This window comes from Anomalospiza imberbis, chromosome 5 (assembly GCF_031753505.1).
Source record: "Anomalospiza imberbis isolate Cuckoo-Finch-1a 21T00152 chromosome 5, ASM3175350v1, whole genome shotgun sequence".
Classification (NCBI taxonomy): Eukaryota; Metazoa; Chordata; class Aves; order Passeriformes; family Viduidae; genus Anomalospiza; species Anomalospiza imberbis.
The window spans coordinates 68,547,460-68,570,483 of NC_089685.1; the positions used below are offsets into that span (position 1 = coordinate 68,547,460).

The 23,024-nt window shown below is 44.1% G+C and overlaps 2 protein-coding genes across 36 annotated transcripts in view; one reads left to right on the top strand and one right to left on the bottom strand.

Annotated features, from left to right (window-relative positions):
- The window catches only part of DCP1B (decapping mRNA 1B), a 39,862-nt gene extending 38,320 nt beyond the window's left edge, over positions 1–1,542 (bottom strand). Inside the window, exon 1 of the mRNA XM_068191833.1 lies at positions 1,374–1,542. Within this exon, the coding sequence (XP_068047934.1) occupies positions 1,374–1,508 (135 nt within the window). The 5' untranslated portion in view covers positions 1,509–1,542. The remainder of the gene's footprint in view (positions 1–1,373) is intronic.
- The window catches only part of CACNA1C (calcium voltage-gated channel subunit alpha1 C), a 457,310-nt gene that overhangs the window by 11,247 nt on the left and 423,039 nt on the right, over positions 1–23,024 (top strand). The window lies entirely within an intron of this gene.

The window sequence follows — 23,024 nt, forward strand, 5'->3', positions numbered from 1 at the left end:
TTGAGGTAAGATATGGAAAGGTTGAAGGCACACCACCCTGGCACTAAACATTGCACTGGGTTAATTCTAGGCTATACCTGAGCACAACACACAGCCAAGAGGCAGAGAGAGGAGCTTTCAAAGGGCACCTGCCCTCCGGGGTGTTGTTTGGCACAAAAATGGGGGAAAACAACACAAAAGGCAGATTGGGCCTTTTCAAAGCAGATTGGGCTTTTGGGCAGATTCAAATACAGACCCTGAGTCTCACCCTTACAGCAAATCAAGAACCACCTGCCAAGAGCCTAAATGTTCTATTACCTAGAGTTTCCCCAAGACAATTGCATCGGTACATCTTGCAACAATGCTTTTAGCACTGCTAACTCCACCATTCATTTGCACATATTTGGGTCCCGTTACAGGTGTTGGAAGGGCAGAGGAGTGCCTGAAGCCCAGAGCCCTGAGTTAAACCCCAGCCCTGGGTTACACACCCCAACCCTCCATGGCCGTGGGATAAAAACCAGACTTGGGTTAAACCCCAGTCTTCTATGGCCTTGGGATAGAAACCAGACCTGGGTTAAACCCCAGACTTCCATGGCCTTGGGATAAAAACCAGTCCTGGGTTAAACCCCAGTCTTCCATGGCCTTGGGATAAAAACCAGCCCTGGGTTAAACCCCAGACTTCCATGGCCTTGGGATAAAAACCAGCCCTGGGTTAAACCCCAGACTTCCATGGCCTTGGGATAGAAACCAGACTTGGGTTAAACCCCAGTCTTCCATGGCCTTGGGATAGAAACCAAACTTGGGTTAAACCCCAGTCTTCCATGGCCTTGGAATAGAAACCAGACTTGGGTTAAACTCCAGCCTCCACAGCCCTGGGTTAAACCCCGATCTTCCATGGCCTGGGCTAAACCCCAGCCTACAGTACCCCAGATTAAACCACAGCCTCCCACGGCCCCAGGTTAAACCCCAGCCTCCACCGCACGTCGCGGAACTCCTCCATCCTGCAGCCTCCCAGAGCTCCATTCCCGGGCACCCGGGGGCTCCTCAGCGAGCCCAGGCCGGCTGTGCGCGGCACACCGGGGACACGGGCGGGGGACACGGCCCGGGATCACGGGCGGGGGACACGGCCCGGGATCACGGGCGGGGGACACGGGCGGGGGACACGGCCCGGGATCACGGGCGGGCCCCTCCCGCTCCCCCACCCTCACACCTCGGCGGGGGGCGGGGCGTACCGGGAGGGGCGGGGCGTACCGGGAGGGGCGGGGCGTGGCGCGGGAGGGGCGGGGCGTACCGGGAGGGGCGGGGCGTGCCGCGGGAGGGGCGGAGCGTACCGGGAGGGGCGGGGCGTACCGGGAGGGGCGGGGCGTGCCGCGGGGGGCGGGGCGCGCACGTACCCACTGGCTGGCGCGGTGGCCGAAGGTGTAGAGCGCCACCTGGCTGGCCACGTCCACGATGCCGCTGATGTAGGGGTCGTGCTGCCGCAGCGCCGCCAGGCTGATGTCCAGCCCCCGGCCCAGCGCTGCCGCCATCTTGCGCCCGCCGCGCAGCCCCCGCCAATCCACCGCCGAGCCGCGCCGCCCCCGGGAGCAGCCGCCGCAATCGAGCGCCGAGCGCCGGCCGCTCGGGATGGCGGGCGGTGGCGAGGGGCGGGCCGGGGACGGGGCTGGGACGGCGGGGACGGAGAGGCGCGGGGCCGCTCGGTGTGTCCGCAGCGGCGCAGGGACGCGCCGTCCCACGCACGACACCAGCAGCCGGGCTGAGCCCCGTGGCTCCCGCTCCTCCCTGTCCTGCGAGTGCTGTGGTGCTCCTGCTGCGGCTGGGCTCATCCTTTAGGAGGGGACATGCGGGAGCTGCGCCTGTTCAGTCCAGCTCCAGGTTTCTGTAGGAAAGAGAAAGCTAAGAGGGATCTCATCAATACGTGTAAATATCGCCAAGGCAGGTGCCAAGGGGAAAGTGGCAGACTTCAGCAGCGCCCCGCCACAGGACGAGGAGCGGCGGGTACAAACTAAAACCCGAAGTGTTCCACCTCAGCATGTAGAAGAACTTTAGACTGAGAATGGCAGGGCACTGGAACAGCAGCCCAGGGTGGCCGTGGGGTCTCCCCGGAGACATTCCAAGCGCACCTGGAGGCGTTCCTGTACTACCTGCTCCAGGTGGCCCAGCCTGGGCGGGGGTCGGACGGGATGATCCCCAGAGGTCGCTTCCGAACCGAGCAGCTCCGCGTCTCTGTGGGTGCGCTGGTGTCCCTGCAGAGAGCGGGACCGAGCGCGTCCAGCCCGTGTGTCAGCGAGCTCGGGGATCCCTGAGGGGCTCGGGATCCATGAGGGGCTCGGGATCCATGAGGGGCTCAGGGATCCGTGAGGGGCTCGGGATCCATGAGGGGCTCGGCTATCCATGAGGGGCTCGGCTATCCATGAGGGGCTCAGGGATCCGTGAGGGGCTCGGGATCCGTGAGGGGCTCGGCTATCCATGAGGGGCTCAGGGATCCGTGAGGGGCTCGGCTATCCATGAGGGGCTCGGCTATCCATGAGGGGCTCAGGGATCCGTGAGGGGCTCGGCTATCCATGAGGGGCTCAGGGATCCGTGAGGGGCTCGGCTATCCATGAGGGGCTCAGGGATCCGTGAGGGGCTCGGCTATCCATGAGGGGCTCGGCTATCCATGAGGGGCTCGGCTCGGCTATCCATGAGGGGCTCGGCATCCATGAGGGGCTCGGGGATCCGTGAGGGGCTCGGGGATCCGGGAGGTGTTCAGTGATCCGTGAGGTGTTCAGGGATCCGTGAGGGGCTCGGGGATCCGGGAGGGGCTCGGGGATCCGGGAGGTGTTCAGTGATCCGTGAGGTGTTCAGGGATCCGTGAGGGGCTCGGGGATCCGTGAGGGGCTCAGGGATCCGTGAGGGGCTCGGGGATCCGTGAGGGGCTCAGGGATCCTTGAGGGGCTCAGGGATCCGTGGGGGGCTCGGGGATCCGGGAGGGGTTCAGGAATCCGGGAAGGGGTTCAGGGATCCGTGAGGGGCTCAGGGATCCGGGAAGGGGTTCAGGGATCCGGGAGGGGCTCAGGGATCCGGGAGTGGCTCCGCCCGGCTCCAGCCCCCCGGGCCAGGGAGAGCAGCGGGCTCGGATCGCCGAGCACAGCCAGCCCGTGTTTGCTGGAGAACCCTCACCCACCCCTGCACCCAGCCGAAGGGAGCAGCATTGCACGCTAAACCATCACACAGCCCTCGTGTGCATAAATACACACACACACACACACACACATATATATATACACTCGTATGTGCAACAAGCAGCTGAAACCTAAACAAGCATGCTATAATATGGAGTTACACAAACAGCAAGCAACAGATGGACAAGACCAAGGATTCAATTGCCACCTTTTCCCACCAGACACACATGTTTATTACTAATCTGTTGGTACCGACAGTTTACAGCAAATACATGAGCTTTATGAGGCATGCAGATAAGCTCAGTACATACTTCCATGGAAAAGATTTGCTTAACCCTCCTGCCTGAACCCTCTGCAAAAGCAATTTTTTTTTACTTGATCACCTCAGACTGACGTAGCCATTCTGGAGGCAGCCACCACCTTCCCTGTACAGAAGCAGTAGTGTGATATATTTACTTCCAGAGAGCAGGATGCCCTGGAAGAACCAAGGTGGTGGTAGTGGATGCTGTCTTAATTGTTTGCAATATTCCTGACACAACACTTTCGAAAGGACAGTAGCTGGACAGAGGGGATGAGGGTCTGCTGTTGTGTTTTCTTCCCTTCTTCTTGCTTCAGGCCAGATGGAGCTGGTGGGGTAGAGCGAGCAGTAGCATCTGTTCCAAGAGCACATGGGCAAGCCTAGGTAAAAGACTCCCATTGTGTGAAGTGAGGATAGGAGAAAATTGAGAGACAGCAAGCTGGGAATTCATAGAATTAAATGTATGGACAGTGAGTCTCTTGAGTGGAGTTAGGAGTGGCCATGTTGTCAAAAAGGACAGAAAGAAAGGCTGGTTTTTGGGACTTAGGAGAGTTTTATTGTATCCCAGAAGGTCACCAAAAATGGCATCACTAAGAATAAGGACCTACAGCTTGCTCTGCAAGCATCTATTAGGAGAGGAAACATACTCTGGTTATAATCTGTCTTACTCTCATTTCCTTCTTGTCTAAAGCCACCTTGTTACATTTGGGGCTGTGATGAAATACAGCTTTAGAGTTTAGAATTCTGTGGTTTTTTTTGTGATGCTTGTGGTAGGAAAATGGCTCTAAGCAGTTCCACTGCAGAGCTCTGGCTGACCTACAGATCCTGTAACAGCAAGGAAGATACATGGGCTCATGGTGGACAAGGAAAACTGCTGACCTTGGTCTGGACATGACCCAGAGTAGAGAGGAAAAAAAAAAAAGTAGTAAGTGGGAAAGATAAGTCAGCTTTTGCTTAAATAATTAAAAGATGGGTATTAGTTTCTTTTTGCTGATTAAATAGTTCTCAATTCACAGTTTCCAGGCACCCTTAAGCACATTCCTCCTCATGTGCTGGGGGCTTCCCTTTACCATCATCTTCAATCCCTTGGCAATTCCCCTGCTTACACAAAGTCCAAACATGTCAGCAAGGCTTAGAAGCTTAGAAGTGTGAAACTCTTGGAGCCTCACTCCTTGACTTTTCCTTTACAGATGCTTTTCCTGCCTCTAACAATAATACTTTAAAAAAGATGCCCTGCTTTTTTTTTTTCCTTTTTTTTTTTTTTCCTCCCCAGTTCAAATCTCTTGAAGCAGACTGTCAGATATTTTGGCTGTGTGTTTCTGTTTGTTGCTGCTTTTTACCATCTCCCTCCCAGGTCCCCATGCCCCTTTCTCACACAGCTGGACAGACAGTTCCCTAACATTGTATTTTGAGTCAGTGAACCTGTCAGGCTTCTGATGAGGCCTTTTTATATTTTCTTTTACACTCTGAGGTACCTTCAGTGGGTTTCAGCTGTTTTCCTGCATAAGTGGAATACAATTGCTCCTTCCATTTAGCCTGAAGTAAATATACTTAATAAAGCCATTAGTTCTGCCCTGCTTTATGGGATCACTTGATAGCAGACTAAAAATTTTCCAATGAAACAAGACTCTGTTAAGAAGAGAAACGCTGTGAATTCTCTAAAAACTTAAGGATATTTTAGCAAAAATGTCACAGTTTAAAAACATTGGTTACTTAAACTACGGTTCTTTTTCTTAGAATCAGTAATCCAGTAGTTCATGACAATTGTAAAATTGAGTCTGAATGATTTTGTAATTTTGTTTATGAAACAAAGTCATTTTCTAGCTTTCAAAATGTCATAATTTCATGAAGTATATAATTAGAATGTAACTTTTTTTGTCTTTTACCTACCTGGATACTGTTTTGTTAAAAAACCCAAACTGCATCTTGCTTTTGATATGGCAAGAAAAGGATTTTGTGTAGGTAATACTCAGGCCAATTTAAGGCAAAATCCATGCAGCATGACATTTTGAAGGTCTCCTTTAATAACAAATGTAGAGATGGTTATGCTGAACATTTTCACAAGGGTTGTTCAAGCAGTTATTAAACCTTCACATTCAAGGATCTGTGACACTTTTAAAGATTCAGGCATGCTTCCTCCAGCAAATTATTGGCACCGAGCGTGTGATTTTCTGTGGATTTATTTGGGGGCAATGCTGAGCATGTGCAAGCCCTGCCCCAGGTCCCAGGCATTCAGTCCTGCCCTGCTGGCACCTTGGTTCTGGCCTGGCACAGGTGTGTGCGTGGCCTCAGTGTGAACCAGACAGATGGGGGAAATGAACTGTGTGAGAAACAAGTGTTCACAGCCCTGCTGAGCTCACAGCCTCCCCTGGCTGCCTGCCTACCTGCCCACACTCGCTGCTTCCTCTGAGCTGCACCTTTTCTGATAAACGGCAGAAAGCACTTGAGCCAGTGTAGAGCTGAGCACCTCATTTGCCTCACTTCCCCTTCTCCAGCCCCTTAGGAGCTGTTATTGCATGGTAGTTGCCTTTTCCTTTTGATTCCTTCCCAAAGACTGCCACAGTTTCCTTCTCACCCTGACTGGTGGCACCACTGCTGCCCCTGCTAGAGGAGAGAGTGCTGAGGCAGCACTCCTAAGTTCCTCTTGCTCATCCAGGGCCACTTAAATGCATTTGTGTGATGCCTTCCAGCATGCTGCTTTCCTGGGAGCAGCAGGTTGCTCTGGTGGAGCCAGAATGATCCAGCAAGGCTTGATTACCCATGCTCCACATGTTCCTGGGCATGTGCCTTCAGTGCTGCAGCATGGTAGGTCTTCCTCTTTGGCAACCAGTGCCCTATGCTTTGTGCTGGAGTCTGGCTGCATCCTTTCCCAGGCACAACTGAAAGATGTGGGTTTTTCAGCCCCTCTCCCCCTTTGGCAACCAGTGCCCTGTGCTTTGTGCTGGGGTCTGGCTGCATCCCTTCCCAGGCACAACTGAAATATGTGGGTTTTTCAGCCCCTCTCGCCCTTTGGGAACCAATGCCCTGTGCTTTGTGCTGGAGTCTGGCTGCATCCCTTCCCAGGCACAACTGAAAGATGTGGGTTTTTCAGCCCCTCTCGCCCTTTGGGAACCAATGCCCTGTGCTTTGTGCTGGAGTATGGCTGCATCCCTTCCCAGGCACAACTGAAAGATGTGGGTTTTTCAGCCCCTCTCCCCCTTTGGGAACCAATGCCCTGTGCTTTGTGCTGGAGTCTGGCTGCATCCCTTCCCAGGCACAACTGAAATATGTGGGTTTTTCAGCCCCTCTCCCCCTTTGGGAACCAATGTCCTGTGCTTTGTGCTGGAGTCTGGCTGCATCCCTTCCCAGGCACAACTGAAATATGTGGGTTTTTCAGCCCCTCTCGCCCTTTTGGGAACCAATGGCCTGTGCTTTGTGCTGGAGTCTGGCTGCATCCCTTCCCAGGCACAACTGAAAGATGTGGGTTTTTCAGCCCCTCTCCCCCTTTGGGAACCAATGCCCTGTGCTTTGTGCTGGAGTCTGGCTGCATCCCTTCCCAGGCACAACTGAAATATGTGGGTTTTTCAGCCCCTCTCCCCTTTTGGGAACCAATGCCCTGTGCGTTGTGCTGGAGTCTGGCTGCATCCCTTCCCAGGCACAACTGAAATATGTGGGTTTTTCAGCCCCTCTCACCCTTTTGGGAACCAATGCCCTGTGCGTTGTGCTGGAGTCTGGCTGCATCCCTTCCCAGGCACAACTGAAAGATGTGGGTTTTTCAGCCCCTCTCACCCTTTGGGAACCAATGCCCTGTGCTTTGTGCTGGAGTCTGGCTGCATCCCTTCCCAGGCACAACTGAAATATGTGGGTTTTTCAGCCCCTCTCACCCTTTTGGGAACCAATGCCCTGTGCGTTGTGCTGGAGTCTGGCTGCATCCCTTCCCAGGCACAACTGAAATATGTGGGTTTTTCAGCCCCTCTCGCCCTTTGGGAACCAATGCCCTGTGCTTTGTGCTGGAGTCTGGCTGCATCCCTTCCCAGGCACAACTGAAATATGTGGGTTTTTCAGCCCCTCTCACCCTTTTGGGAACCAATGCCCTGTGCGTTGTGCTGGAGTCTGGCTGCATCCCTTCCCAGGCACAACTGAAATATGTGGGTTTTTCAGCCCCTCTCGCCCTTTGGGAACCAATGCCCTGTGCTTTGTGCTGGAGTCTGGCTGCATCCCTTCCCAGGCACAACTGAAATATGTGGGTTTTTCAGCCCCTCTCCCCTTTTGGGAACCAATGCCCTGTGCTTTGTGCTGGAGTCTGGCTGCATCCCTTCCCAGGCACAACTGAAATATGTGGGTTTTTCAGCCCCTCTCGCCCTTTGGGAACCAATGCCCTGTGCGTTGTGCTGGAGTCTGGCTGCATCCCTTCCCAGGCACAACTGAAATATGTGGGTTTTTCAGCCCCTCTCGCCCTTTGGGAACCAATGCCCTGTGCGTTGTGCTGGAGTCTGGCTGCATCCCTTCCCAGGCACAAATAACTTGAAATATGTACTCTTTTCAGCCCACATTTATTAAGGTTCTCAGTAGCTTTGCACTGGAACACTTTCCTCATGCTCGAAAGTTGAAATTTTCGGTTGTGCTCTGAGACCACTTCTTAACTCCAGCCCTAATGGTTAAAACAATTTTAGTCTTTTTGTTAGTAATTTATTACTTGCCGAAGGTTCCTTCTTGAGGATAGGATCAGACTATTACGGTTTCATCTGTTGCTGTTATTAAAATACTCCCTCCCTGCACTAAAACTAAATCTGGCTGCTTTCATTCCAATTCTAAACAGCTCCCCTCCTGCCCCCAGATAAACCCCAGCACATTAGGTTCTTAGCAAGCACGTGCTTGTCTGCAGTGTGGCTCTCTGGTGAAGTTTATGAGACTGTTTTGAGATTTTCTGCAGTGTTAGTCCACACAGGAATGGGACAGTGTTCTTCAGCATTGTTGGATTTGGAATTCTGATATTACACATACCGTGTATAAAATATTAACTATAATTTACTGTGATTTTGAGGGTTGAATTTTTCCTGCATGTAAGAGCCTGGGTTTTTACCAAAAGACTTTTTTTTTTCTTTGACTGACTTACTATCATAATCACTTCACAAAAATATAACTCTTTACTTCTTCTTTTGCTATGCATTTATTTGGAAGGTACTGAGCTTTACCTTTTTATAGGCCCAGTTTCTGCCCGTGGCTTAGCTTGGGGAGAGCTAGAGGGAAGATACCTGCTATCATTAGTAGAGCTACGTTTTTTCCTTTCTGACTTCCTATGTACATATTGCAATTGTGAAGAGTTCTTTTTGATTTACCTTCAGTCACTTTTCAGAGGGCATAATCTGAGCTGCAAAAACAAATTTAACACAAGGAAAAGGCTTATTTTGGGAGGTGGAAGGGACAGTCTATACCAATATAATTGCATTGAATTCTAGTGTCATTCAGGAAAATAAAAAAAATCTTCCTTGTGAACATTTAATCAGTAAAAACTTTTATCAGGGTTAGATTTTCAATGCTTTAAGTGACTATATGATTTCACTGTCGTGTCTTTAGGTAAGCAGAAATGAGAATATGATAAACCTAAAGAAGGTGTGTGGAATATTTTGTGTGTGGAATATTTTTCCTGGTTGTGTTGCCTTTATCACCAAAATTTGCCTGACTTCTATAGCTATATGTCTGTAAGTATGATTCTGTCAGATCTCTTAATAAAATTCTAGATTTCATCCTCCAGTCTGTCTCTAATGCTGATAATATTCCAAACATGTATTGTTGATTTCCCTGCTAGAGCAAAGAAAAAATACTGTCAAAACTTACAGAAGGCTTTTCCCTCCTTCTTTATTTATTTAATGTAGCAGAATTCACTAACTGCAGTAACATTTCTCATAAGGTTTAACTTGACAAATTCCTTTACTTCCACCCCCATGCTACTTTAATTAAAGTTAAAATTTAACACTAGATTTTATCCTGAGAAGGCAACCATTTGGAGCCAGTTTGTGGGGTTTTTTTCTGTGATTTTGTTACCACAACTGTCTGTGCTAAAGTTCAATAAAATATTATTGATAGCCATTGCCTTATTGCTATCCTGATAAACTGACATAAACTGTTTGGAGCCATCAGTTTCATTCTTTGCTCAGTTATTGGCTAGACAAGCCACTAAAATATTGAAGGGGATCAGGCAGTCCTGCTATTTCCCATAGGTTAATAAGGTACAGTAGCAATTATATCTTCCCTAAGATAATGCCTTTCCAACCACATCTCCCTGGTAATCGCCATTTAATTTGGCAGAATCAAACACCTGTTGCTCTAAAAGAGGTATTTTCCAACCAGTTACAGAGAAGATGTCCCTGTTTAATTAATTCCTAGTATGGAAAGTTTCATTAGATAATTACACTAAGTCAGGACCTTATTTTTATGCCTCATCTGGCAGAGCAGCTCTTGCCCTGTGAAGGGAATGGAGTCATCACAGAGCCACTGCTGCTGCTGCAGAGAAATCCACAGTGCTGGGAAGCTGTGCCTGTGGTGCCCAAATATCTTTTTGTGAGTTCTGAACATTCCCATCAGCTTTTGTTTGAGCTCATTGAGGAAGTAGAAATTCTGAATAACTTTATGCTTTCAGCTGTTACAGTGTTACTTTATTAAGAGAATTTGCATTATTTCCTTCTCAGCTGGCAGAAGTATCCTCTTGGGTTTTGTTGGCGTGTTTGTTTTTTTAAATGAAGAATGTTGGTGTTTGTTAAAGACTGATACAGCATTTCATAGCTTTAGATATAAGTGAATGAAGAGTGTTGCAACAATACTGAATTTCAGAGAGCAGATAAGTATAAGGAAGGGTCCATAAAGTTAAAGAAATCAAGCAAATAAAGTGACGTTTCTGTCTTAAATATTCCCCCAATGCTTTTGTATTTTTGATAGCTGCCCATGGATATTGTTGGGGGGGAAATTCTTGTGCTACTAATGGCTGTTTCAGCTCTGCTCCTCCAGGTGGGCAGAGCTGCTGCAGGCTCTCACAAATATACCTTCTGTAATTACAATTAGACTTAAAAGCTATTTTAAGTGTCTTTTAAGTTAAGATCACCTAACCTTTAATAGCATGATTTTGCCACAACAACTTAAGTGATCATTTTCATTTGTTACTGGCTTTATTTCACTAGAAAATATGAAGAAAATATTTGTTTTAAAGTAAGCTTCCTTTCTAACTGAAAATAGACTTTTTTTCCCCTTTTGTTATGCAGCATGTTGCAATAAGGATCAACAATTACCTCTATGTTTTAAATGCAATTACTTGCAGCTTCCGGAAGAGTAAAAATATTTCATTTTTATTTTAAACCTGCATTTTGGGCTTTATTTGTGTTGCTTTAGGGTCTGCGATAATGAGAAGAAAGGCCTCTGTAGAAAAAGGAGTTCAAATTTGTGTAACTGAACCAGAAAACAAAACTTGGTAACATTTGAAGTGTTGCCCTTGGAAACAATAAATGCAGTCTATCCCTGGTTTTTAGAAGGGTTGGATTTAGGCAAAGGCACCTTCCATCAGGCAGTCAATACAAGATTTAAGCACTTTTGAATGAGATTTTGAAGTGGAAACTAAAGGTATTAGCACCACAAACCTCCAGTGAGTGTCTGAGTCTAGGTTTATTACAGTTGTGTGAATTTGTTTCCCTCGGTAGATTCTGAGAGCTGTGAAGGCATTTGGCTCTCCTCCTCTTACAATCTGATTTTGTCATTTTTTGCTGATGCTGTGCTGCTTCTTCTGTCAGATTAAATTTACAGGCATATTACCTCGCCTGACAGAAACATGAACTGCATGGATTTTTCAAAGGAAAGCTTCCATAAGGAGTAACAGGACAGGGTTTCTTATTTTTCCCCCCTCTTACTTTTCATGCTGCTTTGCCCAAATCTGTTAATTTTATTATCATCCTAAATTCATCTTATATTATTGAGCTGAGCTTGCTTCCTTATCGACAATGAAATTGCTGTGTCATTGAAGCACTAGTAAACCCACCAAGAGTGTGTACAACTAAATCAGGTTCATTTTTGTTGGGGGCTTTTGTCATTTACTTTTGACTTGCTACTCAGCTTTAAGGAAAGATCCTTCTGCAGCTGTTTTACATGGCTTCTGAGGGAGTTCTGTTATTAACAGGTCAGCTGATAACAGCATTTCATGGTGCTCTCAGAATTGCAGGGTTCAGATTGAAAGGGGAGTCTGAAAGTGTTGCTCAACATGATCATAAAAGGGGAGGCGAGGGTTGGAAGAAAACTCCTGAGAGTGTTGTGTCATTGTTGGTGCAATACAGAAACATCCAGACTGGGCAGGTGGGATGCACGAATCACAGCTGGTGTCACGAGGGGACAGAAGGACCAGGAAGCTTGGGATGGACTACAGGAGGCAGGGCTGAAGTGGAACAAGGCATGATTGGGAAGGCAGGATTGGTATGCAAGCGAAACTGAAGGAGGTTTGCCACCAGAATGGGACACCTGCTAGGAACAAAATTAAATAGAGAGGACAGACTTGTGTGGGGCTGGAGGAAGGAAAATTCAGGTAGATAATGCAACTGGAAATAGAGTGTTTCTTTCCATCAAAACCAGGAGTGTTTTGAAGGAAGGAAATGCTGAGCACAGGGACGGGTAAATAATGTGCTGTCATTACCAAGAACTGTCCTTCTGCCATGACCATTTTTTAGGTCACTTTAATTGCTGGTTGTGACGTGACCTAGTTGGAAGTGGCTGCTCCTACAGAACAGAACCTATGGAGAGTCTCCCCTCATGCAGCACTGAGCAATTGGAAAGCAGATACAGCATCACATAGATTTTCTGTCTCTCTGTCTCTGAGGGGTTTCTGTGGGATACAGACCAGCAGACATTTTCTCTCAAGCAAGAAAGAGATGTAGACTTAACAATTGTAGGAGAAGTTGATTGACCATCAAGAAAAATGTTGTAATGATTGAGGAAGAATTTATGAAATGATAAAGCCTGCTAGAAAGCATCTCTGTTTTCCCTACTACTTGGCAACAGTTGCCACAAGACATAGAAGCCCTTTGTACAGTTCCAAGAGAGATGATGTGGTCTAACATTTTCAAATGTCTAAGTATCATTAACTCCAGCTGACAAATAGCAGTTTCATTTTATCCTAAAAGTCGTATCATAAAAGTATGTGCATAGAGACAGTGGTTTGAAATGTGGTTTAGGATATAGAGGGAGTTTTCCAAAATTATATAAACCAAGCTGTTTTGTCTGAGCTTTAGGTAGTATATGTATGTGTGATTGTATACAAAAACAAACAAACAAACAAAAAACAAAACACAGGCCCAAAAGAAGAGACAGGGTCATTTTACTTATCACTAAAAATTTCAAGCAATGAAATGGTGTAAAGCTTCTCTGAAGTTTGATTTCCTCTCATCTGCATTAACTCCATCAGTGATTACTCCATTTTCATTCAGTGTAAGTGAAAAAGATTGCCTGACTTATGGGTTTTTCCTTTCACATGACAAATCTATCTTGCTATACTAGGAGAGAATGATAACCAGATTAGTTTTGTAGCTGCATTGATTTTGAGCTGTCCTGTGGTATTGAGGAATGTGATCTTTGTTCTGTGAATGAGAATATTGTACTTCAACTGCTATAGTAATAACAAGAAAAAGATCCCAAATTTGCCTTTTCTGTAACAGTGTTTCTTAACAGATCTTTTACTTAAACTATAGTATTCGCAATGGGAATGGAGATTTCACAACATTTCTGGGCAACCTATTCCAGTGTTTTATTACCTTCATAATAAAAAAAAAAAATATTTGTGTCTGATTGAAATTTCCTCCTTTATGACTTGTCTGCTACTTGTCATCCTTTTGCTATGTACCTCTGATAAGAGACAGGCACCAACTGCTTAATACCCTCCTCTTGAACACCTGAAGACAGCAAAAAGGTCTATCTTAGTTGTCTCTTTTTCAAGCTTAGCAAACCCAGTTCTCTCAGCCTGCACTCACTCAGTGCGTGCCTCAGCCCCCTAATTCTCTTAGAGGCTCTGGACTTGTTCTTATTACAGTGTCTTGTACTGAGCAGCCAAAAACTAGATGGGGCATTCCATTCATGGGCTCTCAGAATGACTCCCCTGTGACCTGCTGGCAACATTTTTGGTGAGTGGGTCCAGGATGTGGTTGGCCTCCTTCACAGCTAAAGTGTGCTACTTGCTGGTGTTTAGCTTTATGTCTACCAGGACACCTGGCTCTCTTTTGCAAAGCTGCTTCCCAGCCTCTGCTGATGCATGGGATAATTCCATTCCAGGTGCAGGGTTTGGCATTTGTGATTTGTGGCAGTGCAGGGAAATTTTCATCTTTCTTCCATACCTAATCTACAGCTCTGCAACTGAGCTACAAAGTTGTATGGGAAGCTGTCAGAGGCCTTGCTAAAGTCAAGGTAAATATCACCCAGTTATCCTCCCCTTGTCCACAGAGCCAGTGATCTTGCCATAGAATAGTCAGGTGTGTGGGGCATCCTGTGCTTTTGGTAATTCCAAGCTGGCTGCTCCTTTTTATCCTTTGTCTGCTAGGATATAGCTTCTAAGATAATTTACTCCATGGTCTTTCTGAAGTTATGTTGACTGCCTTCCAGGAGGAGCTCCCTGGCTCCTCCTTCTTGGAGATGGATATGGTGTTTGTCTTGCTGTTCATCAAAAGCTTCACCTGACAGTCGTGGCCTTTCAAAAATGAGAGGACAACTTTACAGTGACATTGGCCACCTTTCTCCACACCTTCAGATGCAGCTCATGTTGTTCCAAGGATCTGGGTACGTCCCACTGGCTTATATGCACCAGTCCCCAGAGACTGACCTGGGGCTTCGAGACTCTGAAGGCCCAAAGACAAACCTTACCAGGAACTAAACCCCTTCCCCCAAAAAACCCCAAACAACCCCTCCCCTCACCAAAACCAAAAGTAAAAACCAGAAAAAGATGTAAGGCAAACCAGTCATGGAGTACTTGAGCCTTATCAATGTCCTTTTCCACTGCTTTTCCTGCCAGACTGAGCAGTGGGGCCATATCCTTCCCAGCCTTCCCTTTGCTGCCAATGTACTTACAGAAGCCCTCCTGCCCTTTAATCTCTCAATTTTTCCAGCTACATCTGAGCTTTGGCACTGGCCTTCCATCTTCATGTTCTTGATCTGAGATGGGAGTTCCCTGTTCATCTGTGCTGGCTTCCTGCCACGCTGGCTTCCCTCTTGCCTGGCAGACTGACCTGTTCGTGTGCACTCAAAAGAGGGTCCACGAGGACCAGCCACATGCTCTGGGTCACTCAGCCCTACAAGGCAGCGTTCTGTGGGATGCCCCACAGCCCATTCCTAAACAATCTGAAATATAGTCCGAATTCCAAAGTTGTGACTCCAATATTTTTCTTGCTCAGTTTCTTCCAGGATGCTGAACTGCAGAATGCTGTGTTTGTTGCAGCCTTGTTGCCCTTGACTTTCACATCTTCTAGCCCCTCATCCTTTTTTTATGAATACCAGGCTGACTGCCTTTCCTAGTTATCTTCTTGATAAGCCACATCAAGAAATTGTCATCAACATATTAACATGATTATTTATGAGAAGGAATTGATTTCATGAAGCGTCTAGTTCAAAATTACAAGCTGAAGAAGTTTGAATAAGTTTCTCAAACTACTGTGTAATTATCCAAACAGAACAGTTTAAAGCACTTCCACTCCTTGTATTAATAGGAGCCACAATATTCCCATGCTGACTATGAGAGGAAAAATCAATATCAGCAAACGTACATTCATATTGATTTATCTTCCCTTTTGGTTTTCTAATTTAGTAAAGGCTACTAATGCAACATTACATAAAGATTCTCAGGAGAGTAAAAAGGCTAATAGGAGCAGGTATTGCTGTTTGTTCTGGGGAAGTGAACTGACTGTACAGTTGAGAGTCAATTGCTGCCCAGTCTCTGATACATGGACTTTTGAGCTGTGTATCAGAGAGCATTATTCCAGGGAAAGGGGTTAGAAGGAGGCACCAAGATGACTTTTTGGAATGCAGGCCCAGCACACTATTAGGATTTTTGAATGTTCTCATACACATGTTCAAAGCAGTTAGTAACCTTTGTTAAATTAGGTTAGAAAAGGGTCTTCAGATCACATCCAATTCTTATGCATATATTTGAATTTAATGCATTATTTCATGTCTTGTATGAGAAAAGAAATGAATGCCTTATGAAAATAATAATTTTGTTTCAGTGAATCATTCTAAACAAAGCAAAGGGAAGCAAATGAGGGGAGGAAATGTTTTGTATGATTTGAAAACAGAAGTTTATGACTGTCCAGGGCATCAGAAAGCTGTCATATGGGAAAATGAGTCAGCCAGACACCTATATGTTACATCCCCAGAGATTAAATAGGGATGTGATATAGTACAAGCTATTGCATGTTTCAACTGGTATAAAGCTTCATAAAAAACCTTTCAATTAAAAAAATACTCCTTGTAATATTACAAACATGAAAGTGCAGCAGGTTATAAAATGGGAAGAGCATTCTCTGTGCTCTTACTGTGCACCATCAATAGGCACAGGTTCATGATTGGAAGTTCTCCACATGGTTGGGTTGTTTTTTTTTTCCTCCCCTTTTTGAGGATACAGCATTCATGAGGACACCGTCAAAAAGTAGGACATTTCCTTATCCTACCAAAGGACAAGGAAAACAACAGATTACTGAAAAATAAGACAGAATAATTAGGTGATTGAAAGTCTGGGCTCATAGAGGTATTTAGTGTCCCAGAAGAACAGCTGATAATCTGCAGCTGGAAAATCACAGTTTGAGGATGATTGTAAAAGTTGAGTTCTGTCTTCCAAGGCCCAAATTCCCAACTTTTTTTTCAACTTTTTTTTTGCATTTGGCATCAAGGCATTTTGTTAGAGAAGTAAATGCAAGAACAGCCTTTGTCCCACTCTGATGGAGAATTAATTTTCCTTAGTCACCTTCATGGAACCATCAACAAGTTCTTGCCTAGGAAGGAGGATTCCAGCTTGATTTGGAGTACCAAATGACGGGGTGACTGTCTCCAAATGGCCATGGCATCATAGTTTGGAAGACTATGTTCAGCCTGCTCTTTTCTATTGTTCATCAGCAAGGACTCTGACTCCTGCTGGGGGTTACAGCGATAGCAGAGTGGTTCACCGTAGAGATATGCCTTTTGTCCAGGGGAAGGGGTTTCAGTATAAATCCAACCTCTTTACACAGTCTTTTAGTTCCAAAAGTAGAGAAGAGAAATCAATATCACAGAAGTAAGGTATTCCAGGGGTTCTGTCTGGAAGTAGTACTTGAACATAATGTAAATATTATAATTCCATGAAAACAGAATGATGGTGTTACTCACAGAGGCTTAATTCTTGTATCATTCACACAGTCTTTTGGATATCACTTTCTTGGTATGCACCTCCTGAAAGACACGCTTTCAGCCACCCCCAAATTTGAATACACAAAACTGTTTTACTGCACAGTTTATTAGAATTCATATTCCTTACTTTACCATTTGGAAAACAGGAGAAACTGATAACAAGTGTAGGTGATCATACTCTTATGTCAGCCCTGAGGAGAAAAGAGAGGCTACACCTGCTGGAGAGTGTAGAGCTCCAGGGGTGAAGTCCCAGTTAGTTTTAGGTTCAGTGCCTCTTGTGTTCTGGAGTGGTTCTGGCCCTATAGCTTGTTCTTTTTCCATACTGAGCATATGGAAGTCACTATTCTTTTATGGAACTTCAACTCAACAAGATTCAAATCATGTACATGACAGAAGGCCTTGAAATCTGGGCAACGTTGCTTGTCAGATTGCAAGTCCTGGCTCTGAAGCATTTATTACCCATTTTCTTTGGGAGTTGAATTTTTTAATATTGTAGGATAAAGCATTTCTTTTAAAAATGACTGATTTTTTTTTCTCCATAAACTTGCAGAATAAATTCAACTTCCACCCTGAGAAATTTCAATCCAAACAGTTAAAACTTTGTTATTGAAAACTGAAAAGAATGTCTTGTAGTAGTGCTGCCTTGTACTTATATTGTGCTAAAGAGGGGTTATTTTTAAATGAAAATCAAATGACAGGGTACCATTTAGTAACGCTGTAGTTCATGTGGCTTTTCAGTTCTTTCATTACAAGGTCTCAAACAACTTCACAAATACCTCAGTGAGATGCAGAAATACTATATTCATCTTATTTTTAAATAAAAATAGGGTGGGAAAGGCTGCATTTGGTCAGTGTGAATGAGTGAAGAAGCAACACATGTTTGAGGTTAGAGATGAAATAATTTACCAAGTCTTTTCTGGTAACCTTTGAAACTGCAGGTTTAGGGATTCCGTAATAGTTCCATTTTTGTTTAGGATGCCTGAGGTCAGTATGGCCCTGTGACTTCAGTAACTTTTAGGTCTCTTACTGTTTGTGCAGTCACAAAAAACTTGTTAGTGGCAATAATTTATGTATTTTTTTACCCTTCATATTCCCAGGTAATGCCTGGGCATGTCCTGCCCAGGTGTCTGGCAAGTGAATCAAGTAGTTTAGATATTCACTTCCATCATTTTGGTCTGGCTATGGGAAAACCTGTGATATCTGGTCTAGAAAAATGCTTCTCAAGGCAAAGATTAATTTGGAAATAATTATGGATAGTTTCTAATAGAGGACTCTCTTGGTGCCCTTTCTTTAAAGAGAGTCTGTTGACTTTAAGTTAAACGGACACGCATGAAAAAAAATTTCAAGAGGAAAATTTTTAATGTGTTTTATCTGTCGGCCTGTAGCTTTTAGAAATATATTTTTTTAAATCCATACTGATACTGTTTGCTTATATTTTGCTTTGGATTCTTGTTGCAATGACCAGTGCCATTCTGCCTTTACAATCATTTTTACCTTCTGCTTCTAATGCACTTATGTAGCTTGGTGAGGTTATTACCCTCTTTACATTCACAGGTTTGCCCATTTTAATGAAATACCCCTGAAGATACCTAATATATCACATATGGACAATTTTCTGCTGGCAAAAAAATAATGTGAATTATTATTTCAGAAATATTTCCAGTATTTAGCAAGTTTGCCAGTCAAAATATTGACGGTGCTGTATGTAAGTGACATTGTTTCCCTCATGTAGAATTTAGCAAGGACATGTCAAGCCTGTGTTCCTTTTTCTGTAAGCTACAATAATAAATTATTCTGCACTTACAAATCTACTCTTTCCACCCTTAACTGGGAGCACACCAGCTTCCATGGTGCCACAGGAAGAAAAAGGTGGGAAGATGTCAGTACAAACATCCTTACTAACTCTGTGTAGTGGTGGGAAGTAAAGGGCGGAGGACATGACAGTTTGGCTTAATCAAAATATGTCTTGAAACCAAAGAAACTGAAGAAATTGTCTTTCTCTCTTTCTGGTACTTTAAATCTGATCTGAACCCAGAAAGCTAAGGAGGGATAAGAATGAAAAACCACAAGGAAAATATGCAGAAGATGCAATAAATCGATACCTTAAACTGTATAAAGTATGGAAGAAACAAAAGTAAAATACGTTGCATGTTTTTTTCTTCTTTTTTGAGGAGGGCAAGGGTTGGGTGGGTTGGGAAGCTGGGACAGCTGGTAAATTTCTTATTTAAATATAGTGTATTTTAAGGTGTACTCTGGCTTATCCTTTGGAACTCAATGACAGCAAGTGTCCAATAACAAAGGTTTTGAGTATTTCAGAGGTCATTAATCTTTCTCTGAGGATTCAGTAGTCACTGTCACTCAGGTATTCAGGGTGACAGAACTCTTTTCCTGGATATTTTGTTATTATGGGAGTCAATTATTCAGGAGCACCTTCTTTCTGTACCACTTGTAGTAACTTCCACGTGTTGGCCTCTCACAGGCTGACATTTTACCCATTGAGTTCATGGTGCCCACGTGGTTTTCCCCTGCACTTTATGGGGGAGCACATGGCTCAGGTCACTTGGTGAGTGTATTCCCTGTTCAGAGCTGAAGGGAGGTTATGTAGAGAGGGCAGTGCAGCGTGCTTTTGCTTTTTTGGATATCCTGTGGTACACACAGCTGCAGGTAAGTGGTACCTTGATCCCTCTTGGAATCACTTTTTTACATTCAGAAGAAATAAAGTGGTGGAAAACAGCTTCATTCCCACCCTGCTGCATGTGTGTTTTCTGGTGGGAGAGGATAATTCAGCTGGTGATGTCTTCATGATGTGCATTGTAGTTTTTTGGGTGCAGCTCTGCCAAATGTGTAGATGGTAGCAAGCCAAATGCAGCCTTTTAGTTATGTCTACAAAGAGCTTAATTTGATCCTGGCATTAGTTCTGGTTGCTTAAAGCCACCAAGCAACTTTTTTACTTTCTTTTAACCCTACACAAAGGAGACTGCCTCTAGTGTTGCAAAATAATTGAGCCAGAGCCTCTTGCAATCAAAAGATGATTAGCTTCTTGTGTTAGTGTGTGTTCTGATGCGAACCAGTCTATTATGTCTGTTTTGTGTTCCTAGGGATGCACTGTTTTTATGTGGAACTTGCAAAAGCAGACACAGTTCACTGATGTTTGTTAGTGACCTTGTCTTGTCCTCTGCATTATGGACAGTCTGCTTTGAAAATGGGGAAATGCTACTAGCAGTCATTAAGTGGATGTTAGGGTTTTTTGTAGTTGTTTAACCTCTCCAAGGCCCTGCTGCAATTCTAGATGTAAAAAAAAGAGAAACTGAATTATGGGTGTTTGAAGCTGAATATTTATAGAAGCAGTTTTTTATTTAAAAATAGCATTTGTGCCTGAGAAGATCAGATGTACCACTTCAGTATGAAAAGCCAAACCAGATTTTAGTTCATATTGTTAATAGAAATTGCATGAAATTATAATGTAATTGAGCTGAAAATATTTTCTTGCAGTCTAGGTTTTGGAGTGGCTTTTGTGTTACTAAATATTATAAAGAAAACTATTTTTTAAAAATTCTGTATTCTTTGTAGTTATAGAATGCAAAGAATGCGAAGTTGAATTACTGTTTGTTAAAGAAGAGACTATACCAAATATCGGAACACAAGCCATAGAGATGAGATCTCTCAAATTAAAACAAAAACAAATGGTATTAGAAAAATCATTTTGCTTACTAAGGGAAGATAGATGGGGATTCCATCACCAAAAACGTAAGATATATTAAGATAAAAGTGTGTTCTAGAAGTAGATTACAATTAAAAACTGGATTATTTAGGATCAAAAGTTACCTTGATTGCCTGTGAGGGAAACTTATGTGGACTTGAAAATCCATCTTTATTAAAAATGAAAAGCAACAGTCTGTGAAATCATTAAGTTCTTATTGATCTGAGGTCACTATTTAGGTTGATTAGCATTTTACCTGAATGAATGTAAATCCTTTAGGATGCGGCCCAAGTGATTTGAAAGTGGTGGCAATTGTTAAAGCTCCAGCATCAAGATTGTAACCAAAACTGGGTTGTTTGGAAATGCTTCCTTTTTTAAGAAATCCTACACTGATGGGATTGAAAGAGTAAAGAAATATCCTAAATTTCTCTTCTGAAGTGCAGGAAAAGGGTGTAACACACTGTGGTGTTTTTTCAGCTCAGTGAAATGAACTCTTGCACATTCTTTGTAAAGTGCTAAATTGTGTCAGGGAGTAAAAGAAATGACTTGTGAGTTATTGCTTTGACCTTTCAAATATTATCTAAGAGTAGAGTTTAGGGGGAAGAGAAGTGCCCACAGAGCAATGATCCACAACTTCAAATAAAAAATGCAAATTTGAATGCATTTTGAAGACAGGTATTCACAATACTGTGACAACTCTGTTAAATAAAAATTTGAAGATAAAAGTCTGCCTAGAACTTTGGCTACTGACTATAAAAACTAAATCCTGTCTGAACAGGGAGAAATTCTTTCTTCATCTTTCCTTAGAATGACAGATCTTGGCTTTGCAGTCCTCTTCCCCAAACCAGAGTGAAGCAGCACTCTTGATTAGTCAAGAGAAGGTTCAAACTAACTCCATCACATCACACTATCTGGCTCCACCAGCTTGGAAAAGATGGCCTTAGTGGTGTAGCTTTCCTTACTCATGGCTTTCAGGAAACAGCAAATTAACTGGGAGTCCAATTGTGATTTACCTTTTACCCCTTACTCTTGACCCCCATGGTCTACCATTCATTTTGTCTTTGAAAAGCCTAACACTTCGAAATGTCTTGTTTGATCTATGAAGAAGAGAATATTTTTGTATGCTGGAGCACTGAGTATATAAAGAAAGACAAAAAGTAGGTGGAAGCTGGCGTGGAGCTTAAATTTTTCTTTTAGAAAGCCACAGAACTCTTTTTAAGCTACAGAGTTGAAGCTACTTTTCTGTGAGGTCCATTAAACATTTCTTCTCAGAGGTAATTATGGACAGAGAGGAGAATGTTAACATCCAGGAATACTGCAAGGCAGCCACCAACTCACCTTTTAATTTCCTAGCACAGGATTGACCTGACACCCTGCTTTATTTGAAAACACCTTTCGTCCTGCCTCCAAAAGTATGATTTTGCTACAAAGTTTCCAAGATCCCTGTGACTTAGTCAGGTTGAGTTCAAGCATAAAGAACAAGATCTTGTTTTCTGTCTTCATGGATACTCTAAAAATGGATTAGTCAATATTTTGCAATGCTTTAAAGAGTTAAAATTCTATATAAACATGGCAATTTGGTCCTTCACTCCAGTGTAGCCCAGCTTTTAGTTGTCCTACTTGCCATAGTGCCAGCAATTGAGCTCATGCCAAATCAGTTGATCAGTTGTAGTTACTAATCCAATGGGACTTCATGAAGAAATTAGGATAAGAGCAGATGTAGTAAAGCTGGTCAGCAGTTTCCATTATTCTCCTGGAAGAAGTACTGAGCTAACAAACTATGGTTTGGGTTTCACTGTGCTGCCTGCTGTGCAGCCCCTCTGTAATTGTAACATACAACTGGTAGCTCAGCAATTTATGGTCATGCTACATCTCACTGAACCTTTTCATATTCATATTCTGACCAAGTTCTTACAATAGTAAATCATTTCACATAGCATTTTTCAATTCCGGTTTCAAAGTACGGTGCAGTGTTAATTCAAAATGAAGCTTTAACTCAAATGTCAATTGTGACTAGTAAAATTATTTTTAAACACTTTTTGTGTGCTCTGAAGATTTTTTTTTTTGGATGTGAGGCGCTCTGAATATCATCAGTGACTGTATTTTATGCTGCTGCAAACTATGGGAGCTTCATCTCAAGGACTGAGGAACTCAGAACATGGGGAGTCACGAGCGTGTTCTTAACTGGTGCCAGAACATCAGCTCAAGCTGATTGCTCCTTTGTGTCACTCTTAGGGCAAGAGTGTGATTCATCACTTCCATTCTGCTGAATACTCAAGCGCAGATGGATCTTTATGGGTTGGATTTTACTTCCATTGACGACTAAATGGCATTGTGATCTCATTTGTAATAATGTAAGTTGGGAGTAATTTGGTGAAGGCAATTGACCTACATCGGTATAATTCTTGTGTGAAATCTTGTCAGATTCGACAGCTTCTCTAGAAACAGTTTTGATCTTAGCAAATACATATGTTTAGTTCCCCAGGAAAGCATGTGGATTTCCCCTGCTCTG